At 41.6% G+C, this 22,698-nt stretch overlaps 1 protein-coding gene across 4 annotated transcripts in view; it reads left to right on the forward strand.

Moving 5' to 3' along the window:
* The window catches only part of LOC143026678 (nucleolar complex protein 4 homolog B), a 136,165-nt gene that overhangs the window by 104,461 nt on the left and 9,006 nt on the right, over window positions 1-22,698 (forward strand). For all 4 annotated transcript variants that reach the window (XM_076187482.1, XM_076187481.1, XM_076187480.1 and 1 more), the window contains exons 7-10: window positions 9,835-10,044; window positions 12,661-12,721; window positions 12,832-12,942; window positions 21,452-21,612. In XM_076187482.1, the coding sequence (XP_076043597.1) occupies window positions 9,835-10,044; window positions 12,661-12,721; window positions 12,832-12,942; window positions 21,452-21,612 (543 nt within the window). The remainder of the gene's footprint in view (window positions 1-9,834; window positions 10,045-12,660; window positions 12,722-12,831; window positions 12,943-21,451; window positions 21,613-22,698) is intronic.

Consider the following 22,698-nt stretch of genomic DNA (forward strand, 5'->3'; position numbering starts at 1 on the left):
AAAGAAAAGAGAAGTAAAGCAAAAGGTAAAGGTTGGAAAGAGGAGAGCAGATGTGAAATGGGGTAAGAGTTTGACAGAAAATTTTGAAAGTAATAAAAAGATGTTTTGGAAAGAAATTAAGAGAGGAAGAGGAGGCGAATCAAGTAGAGAAGAAAAGGTAAAAGGTGCAGATAGGGAGATGATAATGGAAGAGAAGGTAGTAAGGGGAAGATGGGCAGAATATTTTAGGGAGTTGCTAAATGTGAAGGAGGATAGGGAAGGAAAGATAGCTGCAGTGGGAAGTGCGAAGAAAATGAGAGTGATGAGTGAGGAGAATGGAGGAGAAATAAGGAAGGATAAGGTGAAGGCAGTTGTTAAGATGATGAAAGCAGGTAAGGTACCTGGTCTGGATGGATGCCATGCAGAATGTCTGAAAATGGGAGGTACAGTGATGGTGGACTGGTTGGTGAGGTTATTTAATGTTTGCTGGAGAGAGGGTAGAGTGCCGGAGGACTGGAGGAGTACCTGTATAGTTCCACTTTACAAGGGAAAAGGGGACAAGTGTGAATGTAGTAGTTTCAGAGGGATTAGCTTGTTGAGTGTAGTTGGGAAGGCTTATGGGAGGATCTTGATTGAGAGGATTAGGAGAGGAACAGAAGGAGTAATTGGTGAGGAACAGTGTGGATTTAGGACAGGTAGAGGTTGTGTAGATCAGATCTTTGTGGTAAGACATGTATGTGAGGAAGCTATAGGAAAGGGGAAGGATGTTTTTTGGGCTTTAATGGATCTGGAAAAGGCTTATGATAGGGTAGACAGGAAGGCACTGTGGGAGGTTATGCAGATATACGGGATAGGAGGAAAGCTTCTGGGAGCTGTCAAGAGTTTTTATGAGAATAGTAGAGCTTGTGTCAGGATTGGAAATGGAGAGAGTGAGTGGTTCGAGGTAAAGGTGGGACTTCATCAAGGATGCGTTATGTCGCCCTGGCTGTTCAACTTATACATGGATGGGGTGGTGCGAGAGGTAAATGCAAGGATAGTGGGCAAGGGATTGGAGATGGTTAAAGAAAATGGAGAAAAGTGGGAGGTGAGCCAGCTGTTGTTTGCGGACGACACTGCACTTGTGGCAGGATCGGAGGAGGGATTGAGGAAGTTGGTGACAGAGTTTGGGAGAGTATGTGATAGAAGAAAGCTAAAGATAAATGTGGGTAAAAGTAAGGTGATGAGATGTACAAGGGGTGAAAGTGGCAGTAGACTGGAAGTGAGCATTAAGGGAGAGTGACTGGAGGAAGTGGATAGTTTTAGATACTTGGGTGCAAATGTGGCAGGGAAAGGTGGAGTGAAAGTGGAGGTAGAATGTAGATTGAGAGAAGCAAGTTAATGCCTTGGTGGATTAAAGAGTGTAATGAGGAATAGACATTTAGGAATGGATGCGAAGAGGAGACTATATGAATGAGTGATTGTGCCAACAGCACTGTATGGGGCAGAAACATGGAACATAAGAGAAGAAGAGAGAAGGAGTTTGAATGTGTTTGAGATGAGGTGTCTGAGAAGTATGATGGGGGTTACTAGGCTAGATAGAGTGAGAAATGAGGAGTTGAGGAGGAGAACAGGGGTGGAAAAGGAGCTGGGAGATAAGGTTGATGAAAGAATATTAGGATGGTTTGGACACATGGAAAGAATGAGTGAAGAAAGACTAGTAAAAGAGGTGTGGAAGGCAGATGTGGAGGGAGTGAACATGAGGGGACGTCCTAGGATGAGGTGGATGGATGGGGTGAAGGGGGCTTTGGGGAAGAGGGGAATGTCTGTTGAGGAAGGACGGGAGAGGACAGAAGACAGGGGTGAATGGAGAAGGGTTGTATATGGATGATGTTGTGATTGCATGAGGTGGAATGGGCAGGTGGATGGGGGGTGAGGTAGGATGTGTGAGAAAAATTTGACGCAGCTCGAAGGGATTTATCCCCGTCCTCTCATTTTATGCAATGGGGGGACGGAGAGGGGGGGGTCGCCGATTTAATGAAGTGGCCTTGCTGTGGATGTGCTGTGTCTTGCGACACTGCTTCTGACCCAGGGCAGTGAACAAGGTGCAGGGATGACCCGTCATTCAGGAGGTGCTAAGATAAGAGGGAGGGTGGAGGGGTGTGGAGTGTATTCAGGGATGGAATGGGTGGGAATGATTTTATGCCTTTTCCTTTTTGGCTACCTCCCTTGTAAGGGGGCCTTGGTATATGTATATATGTATGTAGTTGTTAATATGATATGGTAAGTTAATGAAAGAAAATACCTATTATAGTGTATTCGTATTAGTAAACTCATAATAGGCATCAGCTAGACGTGGTCGTAAGTACGTAAATATCCTTCATCCATAATTTATCAAACTCTTCCACAAATGCCTTAGCTGCAGGCGCATCACTGCTAGCAGCCTCACCTTTCGACAACACGTGGTGAACCTGGTAACGCTCTCGAAAGCAACAAAACCACCCAGCACTCACCACGAACTCATGTGAAGCGTATTCTTCACCTGCACGTTCTTTCAACATGTGAAATTAACTTGTAGCCTTACTTTGCACTGCTTGCAACGTCACTCTTGCATTTCTTTGCCTATTATCTTCCAACCACGTGTATAGCAACTTTTCCATCTCTGCCATAACTGCCGTACGCGATGCCGGTTGCCACAACTATCTTATGCGCTGTGCTGCCAGACATGTACAGTAAACTCATAATAGGCATCTGCTAGATGTGGTCGTAAGTACGGGTGGTCGTAACTCGCGTACGTCTTAACTCGGATAGTGACTGTATATATAAATATATACGGGTAAACATCGACTTACGATGGCATTAGGTTTCGATAGAGCCATCGTAAGACGATTTCATCGTAAGTCGATCCCCAATTTGTGTATCACTGTTCCGTGGTCACTGTACCTAGCCTACCTGTATATTAACCACCAGAGATACTGAATATAGCCTATTAAACATGTACAGTAGTTTATTTAATTATTTTTATCCTTTTTGCCATATTCAAACACTATAATATGTATTTTCAGTACGGAACTTAAATCTCGCGGGCAGCAGCCAATGCCAGCCATACGACGTGACGTAATAATACTCGCATCATAAAATATAGTCACCGCTTATACAGAGAATGGGATTCAAGGCACATTTGAGAGAATGTAAAAACACAGGGGCGACTACAATAAATATAATCAAGACGCCGATATGGCAGCGTCGCGAATCCACTTGCTCCTCATGACGCCTACGTGTGCGGCACCGTATGGAAGGGGTTAAATTATCATATCGTCGTCGTCGTCATCGTAAAGTCGAACAATCGTAAGTCGCGGCCATCGTAAGTCGACGTTTACCTGTACAGGTAAACGTCGACTTACGATGGCATTAGGTTTCGATAGAGCCATCGTAAGACGATCTCATCGTAAGTCGATCCCCACTCTGTTCCGTGGTCACTGTACCTAGCCTACCTGTATATTAACCACCAGAGATACTGAATATAGCCTATTAAACATGTACAGTAGTTTATTTAATTATTTTTATCCTTTTTACCATATTCAAACACTATAATATGTATTTTCAGTACGGCACTTAAATCTCGCGGGCAGCAGGCAATGCCAGCCGTACGACGTGACGTAATAATACTCGCATCATAAAATATAGTCACCGCTTATATCGATCGTTCTCTCTTTCACCCGCGAATTTTGAAAACCACAGAGAATGGGATTCAGGGCACATATGAGAGAATGTAAAAACACAGGGGCGACTACAATAAATATAATCAAGACGCCGATATGGCAGCGTCGCGAATCCACTTGCTCCTCATGACGCCTACGTGTGCGGCACCGTATGGAAGGGGTTAAATTATCATGTCGTCGTCGTCGTCGTCGTCATCGTAAAGTCGAACAATCGTAAGTCGCGGCCATCGTAAGTCGACGTTTACCTGTATATGAAAATATATATATATATGTATATGAATATATATATATATTTTCTTTAAGGCATATTGAATTGTATGCAATAGCAAATTGAGCTCTGATGAGTTTCCAGTGAAGATTTTCAAGTCCTCTGAAGATCTCTCTCGCATGGAGAGGTAAAGAAAAAACTAAATTGCTGATAGAAGGCATCTAATGGGTGGAACAGGATACAAGATATTTCACTAATCACAGTTAGCATTTTCAATTGTAACAAGGATATCATAAAAAAAAAAAAAGTATAACCAATTGACCCAACAAAGCACGTCCAACTCATAATATACTACAGAACAAAGAAGACCACCCAGCTTATACTTAATTGACCCAACACCACAAAAACACATCTACAAGAAGACCATGTTGTTTACCAATACAATTGCAACAGTGAGAAATGTGGGTCCCACTCATATATTGGTATGACAATAAAAAAACTAACAAGGCACTTGACAAGTCATCTTAGCAAAATAGCTATTATATCCTATTTCACCTCCACACACAATAGATCATTAACAAGAAAAGACCTCGATCAGAACACCACCGTAATAAACAGAGAACAGGATCCCCCACAGGTTGCTAATACTAGAAGCCCTACATACTCAATTAAAGCAGCCATTAATTAATATTCAAGTGGAGGCTCTTCAAACATTGCCCTCAGTCAAAAGAATGACCCCAAGAAGATCGATGTACCCCAATGCTTCGATCACCAGGAGAGGTAACCGAAGATAAAATATCCCACACGCTCATTGGCCCGCTTCAGCCAATCAGCGACAACCTCAGCCCCACCACAAGCCTAATGATCCACACGTCCTATATATAAGCAGCGTACACAACAAGATGCCACATTTCGCTCTTGAAGATGGAACAAGACAGTTCCAAAACATCAGCCACAATTAGAGAATTATTGGACAAACTTACTGAACAAGACAAGTCAATTGTATGTCTTAGAGTATACAGAAGAAACTTATCAAAAATGAATCTTCAATATCCTTCAACCTCATCTGCCTATAAGAATATATAAAATATGCTACTTAATGAATATAAGCAAATAACTTCTGGTATGGAAAGGGTTAACTTGAGAGAGGGTGTAAGTGTTAAGGTCTCATCTTCATTGCTACTTGTTTAATATTGTTATTAAATGGTAGAGGTTCAGGCTGTTGTAGTGGGTAGTACAACCACTCCTCGTTTAACGACCTACTCGGTTAACGACAACGCGGAGTTACGACGGGCTTTATGACAGACCAATATTCGTTTAACGTAAATCTCCCGAAGTTACGACGTCGTGTACGATAATCAAGTTGGCTGAGGCAAATTTGGATGATGTTTTAAATGAACTTGTACGGTGGATATTAGCTGTGAGGTAAAGTGTTCTGAAGCTTAGGTCTACATTACTATCCTGCAAGCTGCAAAAACTACCTGGAGTACAGTATATACCGGTATTGGTAAATTTTTAGTTTCGACCATGGGCGCAATATAGCAATAGAAAATTAATTATTAATTTTGTAAATTATAATGTATCAACGTAATATGCAATTTTGTGAGCGGAAATAAAAAACAAAAAAGTGCTAAGACAGATTTCGTAAGTAACGAAGTCATGTCGGACGAATGGTACACCATGTTTGTTATGATAGATGCTGACGTCGAAGAAATGAAAGGATGATAGATTCGTCTAACCTAAACTAAACTAACCTGTGTTTGATAAATCATTACCTGCAAATTAAATGTCATCCGGCTCGTCCTCGTTGTCGTCGTCGTGAGAGACGTTGGTGGGCTTTTCAACCACTCTCTCAGCTTGCAGGGTATACAAAGTTCTTGCAGCTTGAAGGAATGCATGTATCTCCGCACCATAACATTCCTTCAAGAAAATATACCTGGCGAGGTAGTCGGAAGTACCAAGGCCATCAATTGACAGACGACAAGATGGCGTCCCGATCCTATGCTACCGACTTCGTTCATTAGCATATTTGCTTGTAGCAAGGTATTTTTTACTTTCATTTCCGCCCACAAAATTGCATATTATGTTGATACATTTTAATTTACAAAATTAATAATTAATTTTCTATTGCTATATTGCGCCCATGGTCGAAACTAAAAAAATACCCTGGTATTTGCTATGGAATGTCAGCATACGAGGATTTGGTTATATACGGTAACTTCAGGAACCTAACCACAGTAAATAAACAGTAAATAAAGCTTTAATGTACTGTATAAAAGAGGGAAAATACACGAAAATAAAGATACATGTATTGCTGGACATTGTACATACAGTACATGTACGTATATGTATACTAATACTGATGACCCACTTTCGGAGAAGAATAAGCGAAGATATAGAGATCTGTAGTAGTAGAATCCTCCTTAATAAATAATTTCCCAAATTACAACATTTCCCATGGTCAATGGTCACCAGACTGTATTTCTTCTTTTGCCATAAATAAAATGTTACCATCAACATTAGCGGTGGACAAAAATCACCAAGGCACATGCAACGCCGGTCATGTGACCTGAGCCACCAAGATGCGAGCATGCGTGCCGGGCGTGTTGACCTGAGCCCCCCAAGATGCGAGCATGCGTGCCGGGCGTGTTGACCTGAGCCCCCAAGATGCGAGCATGCGTGCCGGGCGTCTTGACCTGAGCCCCGTCCCCTCTTGCTACCTCACTGTCTCACTATAAATACACATTGTTCTGTACTTTGTAACTCATATCTGCTGAAGAGGATCACAGTAAGTGATCGAAATATACAGATCTCTATATCTTCGCTTATTCTTCTCCGAAAGTGGGTCATCAGTATTATTTTACAAATGTGCTACGACATATCTTTGTTGTATATGTATACACTTTTGCTTAACGACCAATTCGGTTAATGGCGGCGTGCTGGTCCCAATTGTCGTCGTTAAACGAGGAGTGGTTGTATGTAAATATTGTTATATTGTAAGTTATTTTCTTTGTGTTTGGATTGAGATTATTTCTGTAGAAGGGGGGTTCTTAGCATTATTGTAGCCAACACCAAAGGATCTATTCAGCATGGGAGGCTATGGCATCAAGGAAAGGATGGAGACCTGATGGAGAACTCGGTCCCACCATGATGTAAGAGATCACAACTACCCCACTTCTGCAAGAAGTTGGGTACATCTTGAGGGGCTAGATAGATAGATAGACAGACTTTATTTGTCAAAGAATCAATATACATGAAGTGCAGATAATGACAAGAACATATAGTTCGAAATAATAATTGCAAATTGCCGAGGATAACACAAAAAGCATGTACGCTTATTTCCATTGGGGTCCTCATTAGATTGTTATTCTACACTAAGTCACACAGACAACATACGTAGGGGGTTAAGGGGACCAGAGACAATCATGAGTAATACCAGTCAATACACATATGAGACATAAACATTGTTATAGTTTTGCTAATATTACTAAAATGTTCATAACACATAGGATATTGAGACCAAAAATTGAGCACCATCACAATAAGGAACATTACATTAAGCAAAGGAACAACAAAATAATGTTAAATTGTAACAAAACAGTATGAGTGAGTACTATATCAGAGTAGTACCATTAATGATATACTACATTATTCTACAGCTGTATCAACATGTTGTTATAGTTAATGCTACATTGCAGCTAGGGTCACCTATTAATTGATTATGAAATTTTACCTGAATCTCAGGATGGAGTGGGCAATTAGTATGAGCACTAGGAAGTAGTACATTATAACCTGAAGCACCAGAAGTAGGGTACAGGGGACCAGTACTCATATGAGTAAAACAATAAGGAGAACGAGGAAAAAGTCCAATTACCTCGTTGCCTGGTGCCCTGATTCACCAGGCCTGTATTATAGTCAAATCATAACTGTTCTCGGACCCTACTTGAGACATATACCATACTATGACTAGCAAAACAAAGGTGGAAACCAATTTGTAACATCAAACACTTATACTAAACTAAACTTCTGAAGGACAAAAAAAAGGGGGGGAGGTCAGAATAGATATGAGTGAATGCAGATTTGGATGGTATTACTCATGGAGTCAGGTATCCCTCACTAAGCTAGTAGTACATAAAATCAAGGCTGTTCTCTGTCCATACCTGAGACATATAGCAACCCTTCACTATTTTCTTGAAGGTAACCGTGCTATTTGACTTCTTAACCCCTTCCATACGGTGACGCCTACGTAGGCGTCATGAGGAGCAAGTGGATACGCGAGGCTGCCATATCGGCGTCTTGATTATATTTATTATAGTTGTACCTGCATGACCCCCATACTCTGTAAACTGGCTTCATCATATTTTCTATGGTTATCAAAATTCACGAGTGAAAGAGAATGAGCATTACAGGGGTTACTTTTATTTTTTATAATGCGAGTATTATGACACAACATCGCACGTTTGGCAGCTAATGCTGCCCGCGAGATTTTAGCCCAGAGTGAAAGGGTTAATGGACACAGGTAGTGAGTTCCATAGTTGAGCACCTGTGAAGTGATAGCTGTTTTTGGTGAAGAGCTGCATGAGATACAACAAAAGACCCTTGACTGTTCCGGGTTCAGTTCTCAGCCGATAATGTAAAATTACAGCTCACATATGTGGGAGCAGAATTATGAATGACATTGTAAACCTGGTTTAGTTTCAGCTGCTGGACACGATATTTTACAGGTAACATTCCTACATTGCTAAATTCTTCTATACCAATATGACTATGTTGAGGTAAATTTAGTATAAATATAATGATCTTATTTTGTGCAACCTGTAGCCGAGACTGGTTTTTTCTGCTCAGACTACTGTACCAAGAGCTGCAAGCTAAGACCAGAAGCTTCTTTGTTTCCAAATCAAAATTTCTGGCCTTTCTGTACAAAAATTTGACTTTATGTGAACACTTGGATACAATCTTATCCATTATGGCATTCCCTGAGAGGGACTGATCTAAGGGTATTCTAAGATAGGTTACCTCTTGCTTTGACTCCAAGACATTAATCCCACATCTGACCTGTACATTGCGGTGTTTCCTGAGGTTGGGTTTTGATGTGAAGACAATACATTACGTTTTACCAAGGTGTAAAGACAACCTGTTATCTATGAACCAGCCCTGGACTGATGACAGTTCGACACTCAGTGCCTCTATTTCAACTGGGTCCCTACCTGTGACAATTAGTGCAGAGTCGTCTGCATATAGCAGTAACTTACAGTTCACCGCACCTGGCATGTCGTTAATATAGACCAGGAACAGAAGCAGTCCTAGAATTGAACTTTGTGGTACACCACAAGTTATCTCTGTCACCTGAGCAGGCTCCATTTATCTGTACAAGTTGTTTGTGACCTGTAAGGTAGGACTTGAACCAGCCAACATTTGCCACTCCTAATGCTTGAATTTTTTTTTAATAAAATATCATGGTCCACTGTGTCAAATGCCTTTTGTAGATCCAACAAAACTAAACCCGTGTAGTTGCCTCTGTCGCATTCCTGTTTTATTAGATCGTAAAGGTATATTAAGCTGGTGTCTGTTGAGTAATTCTGTCTAAAACCAGATTGCATGGCGTGTAGTAGATTACGTTCCCTAATTGATTGTATATGATACTTCCAAAACCTTGGAAATAATACCTAGAATTGAAACAGGCCTGTAGTTACCTGTCTCAGTTTTTGCGTTTTTCTTATAAAGAGGTGTTACCCTAGCCCTTTTCATGTCGCTTGGGATAAATCCTGAACTGATAGACAGATTTATTATGTGGGTTATTGGAGGAGTTATTATTGTGGCTCCATCCTTAACAAACCTCCCAGGAATGTCGTCTAACCCTGTAGCCTTATTGGCACATATGCTTCTTATGTTACTTCTTCATTATTTATTTTTTTAAAGGTGTATTAATCTTCAACATTCATTTTCCAGATGCTGAAAATGAAGAGGAACACTACTCTTTTACTTACCCTACCACTGAAGCCAAGAAACATTTGAACTCCATATGGCAGAGAGTCATTAAGTGGAATTTGACACCAGACCTGTATCGTCGATCTCTAGTGCTTATTCCAGATAAGGTTCTTCATCATATGAAGCAGCCACTGCTCTTCACAGATTTCTTTATGGAATCTTATGATTTAGGTATGATTATTCTTTATACATTATACATGATGTGAGAGGAAAATAGAGGAGAAATGAGGAAAGATGTGGTGCAAGCAGTTTTGAAAATGATGAATGAAGGTAAGGCACCTGGGTTAGATGGGTGTCATGCTGAGTGTCTGTAGAAGTGAGTAATAATGGACTGGCTATTGAGGTTGTATGATGTGTTTCTAAGGGAGGGTAGAGTGCCAAAGGACTGGAGGAGTGCCGTTCTGCTTTACAATGGCAAAGTTGACAAATGTGAGTGTAGTAGTTTCAGAGGGATCAGTTTGTTGAATGTAGTTGGAAAGGCTTATGGGAGGGTTTTGGTTGAGAGGATTAGGAGAGGACCAGAGAGAGTAATTGATGAGGAACAGTGTGGATTTAGGAAATGTAGGAGTTACACCAGGAGGTGCTAAGATAAGAGGGAGGGTGGAGGGATGTAGAGTGTATTCAGGGATGGAATGGGTGGAAATGATTTTATGCCTTTTCCTTTTTGGCTACCTCCCTTGTAAGGGGGAAAAAGCAAAGGTCAAATCCTGCCACCAGCGAAGTTGAACCAAGGGCATGGTTCATTAAATTCCACGCTACAAAGCCCTCTGTGAGGGGCACTGTCCTAGCCTTCTGATAGGAGGGAGTTTGTGACGTTAAACCATATCATCATCATCATCATCATATGTATGTATGTAGGAGTTCCATGGATCAGATTTTTATAGTAAGGTAGATAGGTAAGAAAGCTTTAGGAAAAGGTAAGGCTTATTTTTTTTTCCTTAATGGATTTGGAAAAGGCTTATGACAGGGTAAACAGAAAGGCACTATGGGAAGTTTTGCTAATATATGGGTTTGGGGGAGAACTGTTAAGGGTAGTTTTTACAAGAGTGGTAGAGCTGGGTATGTTCAATTTATACATGGATGGGGTGGTGCAAGAGGTAAATGTAAGGGTAATGGGTTGGGGATTGGAGATGGTTAAAGGAAATAGAGAAATTTGGGAGATGAACCAGTTTGCTGATGACACTGCTTGTGGCAGGATCAGAGGAGGGATTGAGGAAGTTAATGACTGAGTTTGGGAAGATGTGCGAAAGAAGGAAGTTGAAGATAAATGTGGGTAAGGTGATGAGATGTACAATGGGAGGGAGTGGCAGCAGACTGGAAGTGAGTATTAAAGGAGAGAGACTAGAGGAAGTGGATAGTTTTAGATATTTGGGTGCAAATGTGGTGGGAAAGGGAGGAATGAGGTGGAGGTAGAATGTAGATTTAGAGAAGCAAGTAAATGCCTTGGGGGATTAAAAAGTGTAATGAGAAATAGATATTTGGGAATGGATGCTAAGAGGAGATTGTATGAAAGAGTGATTGTGCCAACAGCACTGTGTGGGGCAGAAACATGGAATGTAAGAGATGAGGAGGTGTTTAAAATTAAATGCTTGAGAAGTATGATAGGGGTTACTAGCCTGGATAGAGTGAGAAACAAAGAGGTGAGGAGGAGAGTGGGGATGGAAAGGGAATTGGGAGATAGGGATGATACATACATATACCAAGGCTTTTTCCCCCTTCCAAGGGAGGTAGCCGGGATGATGAAAGAGTATTGTGATTTTTTGGACACATGGAAAAAATGAGTGAAGAAAGATTAGTAAAAGAGGCGTGAAAGGCAGAAGTGGAAGGAGTGAACATGAAGGGACGACCTAGGATGAGATGGATGGATGGGGTAAAAGGGGCATTGGAAAAGAGGGGAATGTCTATTGAGGAAGGAAGGGAAAAGACAAGATAGGGCTGAATGGAGAATGGTTGTGTATGGATGATGTGATGCATGGAAGGGAGTGGGCGGGGGATGGGGAGAGGGAGTATGTTTGAATAATATTTTTGACGCAGCCCAAAGGGATTTCTCCACATCTCTTTTTCTGCATGAGGGGACAGAGAGGGGTGGGTTGCCAATTAAATGAAGCAGCCTTGCTGTGGATGTGCTATGTTTTGCTACATTGCCTCTGACCTAGGGCACTGGGTGAGATGCAGGGATGACCCATCATCAAGGAGGAGCCAAGATAAGAGGGAAGGATGGGGGTGAATGGGAGTGGAGTATGTGGGGATGGAATGAGTGGGAGCGGATTTTATGTCTTTGTATTTTGGCTACCATCCTTGTAAGGGGGAAAAAGCTATTGATATATATATATATGTACAGTGGCATGACTGCATTCAGGTCACTGACAGCTTTGAAACAGTACTAACACAGAATAGACATGGCCACACATACAAATTACCCCAGATGCAATCACCACACAGAAGGCACAAAACATCTTATCCTACACTGACCTACCCTAGCCTTACCCAGACAACACATTATCTCTTCCTTTAGTGACTTGTGGGGCAATCCAGTTGCTGTTGTTTAGTTATCAGGGAACCATGGATCTCCTGTAAGAGAAACTTGGAGTAACTGAATTTATGGATCGATTAATTAACATAATGGGTTATGTTTTTGTGAGGTGATGTGTGGGTTGGTTTGAGAGCTGCTGTGCATAACTGTATGCATGTCTTTCTCATGGCATTGCTCAATGGGAGAAATTTTAATTTTTGAATGTACATGTTCTATTGTTTATTGTTAAAACATTTATTCTTTTCCTTTACCAGGTGGTCCCATAAGTCTGTTAGCTCTTCAGGGAGTCTTCATCCTTGTTAACAAATATAATTTGTAAGTCACACTTGTATATATCAGAGTTGAGGTAATATGCATTGAAATAATTGAATGATTATGAATGAGTAATTTTTTATTTTATTATTATTATTTTTTTTCAATTACAGAGACTATCCAGACTTTTACAAGAAACTTTATAGATTGTATGAACCAACAGTGTTCCATGCAAAATATAGAGCTCGATTCTTCATGCTTTGTGATAAATTTCTGTCATCATCGTAAGTAAATATATACATATATGTGCACTTCCAAATGAGAACACATACACATTCAGATTACAAAACCAGCTCTCCTAGACAGACCCCAAATTCCATACTTCATCAGACTATCCCAGACATCAGCTCAGCAGAAAAATCACTCCCAGAACAAGTAAGGACCACACTGGGGCAACAGCATACAGGCAGTCACCCCATATTAAATTTTATCAACACCAAATTGGCCTGGCCACAAATTTCAGTTGCCCTAGATACAACTACCATACACAAGACACTTTAAACCTCATTCAATACTGCCCCACTGTCACCCTGTGTAGACATCAACACAATCTCTTCTTTAACCTCTTCAATCCTAGTCAAATTCTCGCAGGCAGTATTGGCTGCCTGATGCAGTGATTCGATGATGCATCACAATACTTGCATTATAAGATATAAAGTTACAGCTACATTACTCATTCTCTTTCAATCTGAATATTAATAACCACAGAAAACATGATCAAGCCAGTTCACAGAATACAGGATCACTCAGCAACAACTGTAAAATAAATATAATCAAGATGCCAAAGCCGGCATCCTTGTATGCCCACCCATGCCTCAATGATGCCTATGTAGGGGTCATTGCATGGAAGGGGTTAAATGATCTATGGGTCAATCAAAATATGATTGTTGCTGGATTAGGGAGTTGTGGGTCCCTTGTAAGAGATCTGGAGAAATGGATTGATTGATACAATATATATGCATATATCAGTCAATTTGTTGCACCTGCTTTCTCTTGCAGAAGACTTGCAGCCTTCAGGTAACCACCAACAGCCTCTGGGTGGGATCATAATTCACTTAGGGAAGATATTCCTTGAGTTATTGTAGACCTGCCCAAAGGTTGTTGCCTGTTACCTGAAGGTTACAGGTCTTCTGCAAGAGACCAGGAGCAATGGTATGAATGACTGGTACAACTTTCTCTTTGCATTTATCCTCAAATACTTTTTTCATAACATGCTTCAGTCCCGATATTTTCTTTAAAGTATAATTCACTTCCACATCCACTCCTCCATTCTCTGACACATGCAAACCCAAGTACTTAAAACTTTCCATTTTCTCAAGCTTCGCACCCATCATTATAATTTGTTTTTTTGTACACATAAGTAATAAGACCAAAGATAGAAGGGTGTATGCATGCCATGACTAAGGTCATCCCATTTAATAAGGGAAAAGGACCTTTTGGTAAATGCAAGCATGTTTGTATCAGATTATTCTCAAATTTATGTTTTGAGTTATTTGTTCTTGTATTGATTTATAGGAAAGGGGAAGAATGTTTTTGGGGCTTTTATGGATCTGGAAAAGGCTTATGACAGGGTAGACAGGAAGGCACTGTGGGAGGTTTTGCGAATATAAGGGATAGGCGGAAAGCTTCTAGGAGCTGTCAAGAGTTTACGAGAGTAGTAGAGCATGTGTCAGGATTAGAAATGGAGAGAGTGAGTGGTTCGAAATAAAGGTGGGTCTTCATCAAAGATGCGTTATGTCGGCCTGGCTGTTCAACTTATACATGGATGGGGTGGTGCGAGAGGTAAATGCAAGGGTGGTGGGTCAGCGATTGGAGATACATATGCCATACATACATATACCAAGGCTTTTTCCCCCTTACAAGGGAGGTAGCCAAAAAGGAAAAGGCATAAAATAATTTCCACCCATTCCATCCCTGAATACACTCCTTACCCCTCCACCCTCCCTCTTATCTTAGCACCTCCTGGATGACGGGTCATCCCTGCACCTTGTCCACTGCCCTGGGTCAGAAGCAGTGTCGCAAGACACAGCACATCCACAGCAAGGCCGCTTCATTAAATCGTTGACCCCCCCTCTCCGTCCCCCCATTGCATAAAAGGAGAAGACGGGGAGAAATCCCTTCGGGCTGCGTCATATTTTTCTCACACATACTACCTCACCCCCATCCCCCCGTCCATTCCACCTCATGCAATCACAACATCATCCATATACAACCATTCTCCATTCACCCCTGTCTTCTGTCCTCCCCCGTCCTTCCTCAACAGACATTCCCCTCTTCCCCAAAGCCCCCTTCACCCCATCCATCCACCTCAGCCTCAGACGTCCCCTCATGTTCACTCCCTCCACATCTGCCTTCCATACCTCTTTTACTAATCTTTCTTCACTCTTTCAAACTCCTCTCTTTTTCTCTTATGTTCCATGTTTCTGCCCCATACATTGCTGTTGGCACAATCACTCATTCATACAGTCCTCTTAGCATCCATTCCCAAATATCTATTCCTCATTACACTCTTTAATCCACCAAGGCATTTACTCGCCTCTCTCAATCTACATTCTACCTCCACCTTCACTCCACCTTTTCCTGCCACATTTGCACCCAAGTATCTAAAACTGTCCACTTCCTCCAGTCGCTCTCCCTTAATGCTCATTTCCAGTCTACTGCCACTTTCACCCCTTGTACATCTCATCACCTTACTTTTACCTACATTTAGCTTTAGCTTTCTGCTATCACATACTCTCCCAAACTCTGCCACCAACTTCCTCAATCCCTCCTCTGATCCTGCCACAAGCGCAGTGTCGTCCGCAAACAACAGCTGGCTCACCTTCCACTTTTCTCCATTTTCTTTAACCATCTCCAATCCCTGACCCACTACCCTTGCATTTACCTCTCGCACCACCCCATCCATGTATAAGTTGAACAGCCAGGGTAACATAACGCATCCTTGACGAAGTCCCACCTTTACCTCGTACCACTCACTCTCTCCATTTCCAATCCTGACACAAGCTCTACTACTCTCATAAAAACTCTTGACAGCTCCCAGAAGCTTTCCTCCTATCCTGTATATCTGCATAACCTCCCACAGTGCCTTTCTGTCTACCCTATCATAAGCCTTTTCCAGATCCATAAAAGCCCAAAAAACATCCTTCCCCTTTCCTATAGCTTTCTCACATATCTGTCTTACCACAAAGATTGGAGATGGTTAAAGAAAATGGAGAAAAGTGGGAGGTGAGCTAGCTGTTGTTTGCAGATGACTTTGCGCTTGTGGCAGGATCAGAGGAGGGATTGAGGAAGTTGGTGACAGAGGTTGGGAGAGTGTGTGAAAGAAGAAAGCTGAAGATAAATGTGGGTAAAAGTAAGGTGATGAGATGTACAAGGGGTAAAAGTGGCAGCAGACTGGAAGTGAGCATTAAGGGAGAGTGACTAGAGGAAATGGATAGTTTTAGATATTTGGGTGCAAATGTGGGAGGAAAAGGTGGAGTGGAGGTAGAATGTAGATTGAGAGAAGGAAGTAAATGCCTTGGTGGATTGAAGAGTGTAATGAGGAATAGACATTTGGGAATGGATGCTAAGGGGAGACTGTATGAAGGAGTGATTGTGCCAACAGCACTGTATGGGGCAGAAACATGGAACATAAGAGAGAAGGAGTTTGAATGTGTTTGAGATGAGGTGTCTGAGAAGTATGATGGGGGTTACTATGCTGGATAGAGTGAGAAATGAGGAGGTGAGGAGGAGAACAGGGGTGGAAAGGGAGTTGGGAGATAGAGTTGATGAAAGAGTATTAGGATGGTTTGGACATATGGAAAGAATGAGTGAAGAAAGATTAGTAAAGGAGGTATGGAAGGCAGATGTGGAGGGAGTAAACATGAGGGGACGTCCTAGGATGAGATGGATGGGGTGAAGGGGGCTTTGGGGAAGAGGGGAATGTCTGTTGAGGAAGGATGGGAGAGGACAGAAGACGGGTGAATGGAGAATGGTTGTATATGTATGATGTTGTGATGCAGCCCGAAGGGATTTCTCCCTGTCTTCTCCTTTTCTGGATGGGGGGATGGAGAGGGGGGGTTGCCAATTTAATGAAGTGGCCTTGCTCTGGATGTGCTGTGCCTTGCTACACAGCCTCTGACCCAGGGCAGTGGACAGGGTGCAGGGACAACCTGTCATCCAGGAGGTGCTAAGATTAAAGGGAGGGTGGAGAGGAGTGGAGTGTATTCAGGGATGGAATGGGTGGGAATGATTTTATGCCTTTTTCTTTTTGGCTACCTCCCTTGTAAGGGGGAAAAAGCCTTGGTGTATGTATGTATGTATTGAATCATAGTGGAGAGTTGATGGTGGAAATGTGTCTAGAAAGAGAGTTGATGATAGCAAATAGAGTGTTTCGGAAGAAAGTCAAGCATAAGTACACATGGGAGAGGGTGGTGGAGGGAAGGGTGGCAGATAGAGCGCTAATGGATTATGTAGTGGTAAATAGGATTATGATAGGAAGAGTTAAGGATGTACATGTGCTAAGGGGAGAGGGTGGGGGAATATCAGATCATTTTTTGGTGGAAGGTAAGCTGAGAGTGGAGGATAGATGGAGAAAGAGGAAAGGGACAAAAGGTAGGGAGGTTCTTAGAGTGAACTCCTTGAATGAAAAGGAAAAGGAGAAGGAGTACGAAAAGATGCTGAAGGAGGAGTGGGAGGGAGTAAAGGATGGAGCAGAGATGGGTGTGGAGGAGGAATGGGGATGGTTCAAGGAGGGAGTCATAAAGTGTGCAAGGATGGTGTGTGGAACAAGAAGGACAGGGGGAAATAGAAGAAAGGGTAGTGAATGGTGGGATGAGGAAACAAAGAAGGTTGTAGAAGAGAAGAAGCGAGCATTCACAGATTGGTTACAAAAGAGGACGAGGGAGTTATATGAGATGTACAAAGAAAAGAAAAGAGAAGTAAAGCAAAAGGTAAAGGAGGCAAAGAGGAGAGCAGATGTGAAATGGGGTAGGAGTATGACAGAAAATTTTGAAAGTAATAAAAAGATGTTTTGGAAAGAAATTAAGAGAGGAAGAGGAGGCGAATCAAGTAGGGAAGAAAAGGTAAAAGGTGCAGATGGAGAGATGATAATGGAAGAGAAGGCAGTAAGGGGAAGATGGGCAGAATATTTTAGGGAGTTGCTAAATGTGAAGGAGGATAGGGAGGGAAAGATAGCTGCAGTGGGAAATGCGAAGAAAATGAGAGTGATGAGTGAGGAGAATGGAGGAGAAATAAGGAAGGATGAGGTGAAGGCAGTTGTTAAGATGATGAAAGCAGGTAAGGCACCTGGTCTGGATGGATGCCATGTAGAATGTCTGAAAAAGGGAGGTACAGTGATGGTGGACTGGTTGGTGAGGTTATTTAATGTTTGCTGGAGAGAGGGTAGAGTACCGGAGGACTTGAGAAGTGCCTGTATAGTTCCTCTTTACAAGGGAAAAGGGGACAAGTGTGAATGTAGTAGTTTCAGAGGGATTAGCTTGTTAAGTGTAGTAGGGAAGGCTTATGGGAGGATCTTGATTGAGAGGATTAGGAGAGGAACAGAAGGAGTAATTGGTGAGGAACAGTGTGGATTTAGGACAGGTAGAGGTTGTGTAGATCAGATCTTTGTGGTAAGACAGATATGTGAGAAAGCTATAGGAAATGGGAAGGATGTTTTTTGGGCTTTTATGGATCTGGAAAAGGCTTATGATAGGGTAGACAGAAAGGCACTGTGGGAGGTTATGCAGATTTATGGGATAGGAGGAAAGCTTTTGGGAGCTGTCAAGAGTTTTTATGAGAGTAGTAGAGCTTGTGTCAGGATTGGAAATGGAGAGAGTGAGTGGTTTGAAGTAAAGGTGGGACTTCGTCAAGGATGCGTTATGTCACCCTGGCTGTTCAACTTATACATGGATGGGGTGGTGTGAGAGGTGAATGCTAGGGTAGTGGGTCAAGGATTGGAGATGGTTAAAGAAAATGAAGAAAAGTGGGAGGTGAGCCAGCTGTGGTTTGCGGACGACACTTCGCTTGTGGCAGGGTCGGAGGAGGGATTGAGGAAGCTGGTGGCAGAGTTTGGGAGAGTATGTGATAGAAGAAAGCTAAAGATAAATGTGGGTAAAAGTAAGGTGATGAGATGTACAAGGGGTGAAAGTGGCAGTAGACTGGAAGTGAACATTAAGGGAGAGCGACTGGAGGAAGTGGATAGTTTTAGATACTTGGGTGCAAGTGTAGCAGGAAAAGGTGGAGTGAAGGTGGAGGTAGAATGTAGATTGAGAGAAGCGAGTAAATGCCTTGGTGGATTAAAGAGTGTAATGAGGAATAGACATTTAGGAATGGATGCGAAGAGGAGACTGTATGAAGGATGAGTGAAGAAAGTGCCAACAGCACTGTATGGGGCGGAAACATGGAACATAAGAGAGAAGGAGTTTGAATGTGTTTGAGAAGTATGATGGGGGTTACTATGCTGGATAGAGTGAGAAATGAGGAGGTGAGGAGGAGAACAGGGGTGAAAAAGGAGCTGGGAGATAGGGTTGATGAAAGAATATTAGGATGGTTTGGACACATGGAAAGAATGAGTGAAGAAAGACTAGTAAAAGAGGTATGGAAGGCAGATGTGGAGGGAGTGAACATGAGGGGACGTCGTAGGATGAGGTGGATGGATGGGGTGAAGGGGGCTTTGGGGAAGAGGGGAATGTCTGTTGAGGAAGGAAGGGAGAGGACGGAAGACAGAGGTGAGTGGAGAATGGTTGTATATGGATGATGCTGTGATTGCATGAGGAGGAATGGGCGGGGGGGTGGGGGTGAGGTAGTATGTGTGAGTAAATTTTGACGCAGCCCGAAGGGATTTCTCCCCGTCCTCTCCTTATATGCAAGGGGGGACGGAGAGGGGGGGTCGCCGATTAAATGAAGCGGCCTTGCTGTGGATGTGCTGTGTCTTGCGACACTGCTTCTGACCCAGGGCGGTGGGCTGGGTGCAGGGATGACCCGTCATCCAGGAGGTGCTCAGATGAGAGGGAGGGTGGGAGGGGTGTGGAGAGTATTTAGGGATGAAATGGGTGGGAGTGTTTTTATGCCTTTCCCTTTTTGGCTACCTCCCTTGAAAGGGGGAAAAAGCCTTGGTATATGTATGTATGTATGTATTGATTTATGGGTTCTGAACTTTTGCCCTTGAGTTTTTCCTTATTGCTTTCAAAAGCATTTTGATTCTTAAATATATATATATATATATATATATATATATATATATATATATATATATATATATCTTCCATGTATAGTTTCTTTAAATATAATAATGAGATAATGTAGATTGAATATTGATTTTTGATGTGGGAAAAAAATATAAATTCAACTTTTATCTTTGACTTTTTTTTATTGCTTTCAAAAGCATTTTGATTCTTATAAAATATAGAATGTCCTACATTCTGTAGTTTCTAGTACAACAATGAGATTTTGATATAGATTGAACATTGATTTTTGTTGTTGTGATAAAAAAAAAATATAATAAATTCAACTGCCTCCTAGTGCTGAGGGGAGGGGTGATGAATTGGTTTTGGATGGGTAGGTGGGTGTATGCTTTGACTCAGCCACCCCACTTATAAAAGGGATTTTGTTCTTTGATATATATGTATATATAAAACTTAAACCCACTCTCGGAGAAAGATAAGCTGAGATACAGAGTAAAACCGTATATTTCGACCACTGACTGTGGTCCTCTTCAGCAGTTACAATTATAAGGTACATAGACAAGAGGTTATATACAGAGGAGGAAGGGGCATTGGGGGACTCAGTAAGCCTTGGGTCACATGCCCCGAGTTAGGTCGGACGTTACGTCCTGTAGAGATGAACTTGTCAACCGCCATACTAGTTATAGCATCAGGTGACCATTGACCTTTGGATATATTATAATTAGGAAACTTTTTTATTAGTGAGGACTCAATAATTTTTCTTTTGAAACTACAATTTGAATTGTACACTGTAGCTGCATTCCTCCAATCTATTCTGTGATCTAAAAGGCTAGAATGGAGGAATACAGCTGAGTTTTCTTGGCCGTATCGTATAGAATTTTTATGTTCTTTGATCCTAGTGGGTAGATCACGTCCCATTTGTCCCCAGTACACTTTATCACAGTCGAGACATGGTATCTTGTATACTCCAGATATGTCCTTATTGGATGTTCTATGATGGACATTTACTACTTTTTTAAAAATATTATTTGGGTAACTAAAAGTGACCTTGATTTGGTTCCTAGGTAATAATTTAGATGCGGCATGCATGGATTCGTTATAAGGGAGTTTGATATTTGATTTATCCCAAACAAATTTTGTGTTGGAATTGTTTGTTCTAAAATGACTGGTTTTGGCTTTGCTGAGGGCTTTTGTCAGAAACCAGTCTGGGTAGCCTATTTTTAATAATTGAGTGCGCACTGATTCAATTTCTGAGTTGAGAAATTCCGGGCTGCAAATCCGAAGAGCTCTTAAATAAAGGCCCGAGGCAACACTATATTTTATATTATCCGGATGATTACTGAAAAAATGTAAATAAATGCCCCTTCCTCCTCTGTATATAACCTCTTGTCTATGTACCTTATAATTGTAACTGCTGAAGAGGACCACAGTCAGTGGTCGAAATATACGGTTTTACTCTGTATCTCAGCTTATCTTTCTCCGAGAGTGGGTTTAAGTTTTATTTTATTCGTGTGTTACGACACCTACGTTACATGTATATATGTTTTTAATTTTTTTTTTTTTTCCAAAGTCATCTGCCAGGATACCTTGTTGCAGCCTTTGCCAAGCGCATGTCGTGGTTGGCTCTACAGGCACCTGCACCATGCATTGTTATGCTGCTACACTTTATTGTCAACCTACTGATTCGTTATCCAAATCTGAGAGTGCTTATCCACAACCCAGATGTACCAGGTTAGTATTAGTTGTTATAAGTTGTTCCTTGGACAGCAATCTATCTGACTTTGAGTACAGTACATGCACACATAATAGACATCCAAGCTTGTACCTCATCTATTCTTATATCTTGGAAAGAAGAAGCTGGGGAGCCTAATCTAGGAGTAGGGTTCATTAAATGAGATCTCGGGACTCAGGATCTTGTCGCTCCCTTAGACATACATTTCCGGGAAAGGTATTTGATACTCCCAGGACTATCCCAGCACAGAGGGAGTGAAGTACATGTAATATGTCTCAAGATTTTCTCGGGATTCACAACTTTTCCATGAGGACAACAGTTTAGTGAGACCCCTTGATTTTCCTAGGACACTGGGATCATGTTTTTCCCTGGAAACTCTTGCGTTTTGTTTATGATAGTAATTAGTAGTTATTAGTAATTGGAAATTACTCTTAATCAGTATTTATTATTAGTAATGAAGTATCGACATTTTCTTTTTTTCATCAGATAAAAAGTAATTGAGATCATATGCTACTCTGAAAAGCTCAGGCATGAAATCCTAATAAGCAACTGAGAGCAGAAAGAGGGATGGGGTGGTAGGGAGGGGGAGGGGGTAGCTGAAATCTTGACTGTGTAATACATTAACCGTTTGTAAATAAAATTGGTATTTTCTTTATATACTTACATTTCCTTATGTGTTATCCACAGAATGTGCTAGTATATACTGTATATATATGTTATGAATTAAATATTCATATTAAATATAATGTTAACATAATCAACATGTCATGTGTTAAAAATGTTGTAATTCATACTTTCCCGATGTATTGACGGGAAACTGAGACATACCATGATTTCCCAGGAAATTGAAACATACCATGGTTTCCCCGTATTCACTGAGACATGTGGGAATCCTGGTAAATTCATGAGATCTCTAGCTTATGGACAACTCAAATAGCTTATGCTGAGAAAATCCCGGGATTAGTACTATATTCCTTGAGAAAATTATGAGACCCCGGGCTACTGGGGTCTTGTTTGATGAATCCTAGCTAGGAGGATAGCTGCAGATGAAGCTGTCACCTTTGCCCTATATGCTTGGACTGTTA

The sequence above is a fragment of the Oratosquilla oratoria genome, chromosome 6 (genome assembly GCF_046742065.1).
Source record: "Oratosquilla oratoria isolate Oo_2021 chromosome 6, ASM4674206v1, whole genome shotgun sequence".
In the NCBI taxonomy this organism is placed as follows: domain Eukaryota; kingdom Metazoa; phylum Arthropoda; class Malacostraca; order Stomatopoda; family Squillidae; genus Oratosquilla; species Oratosquilla oratoria.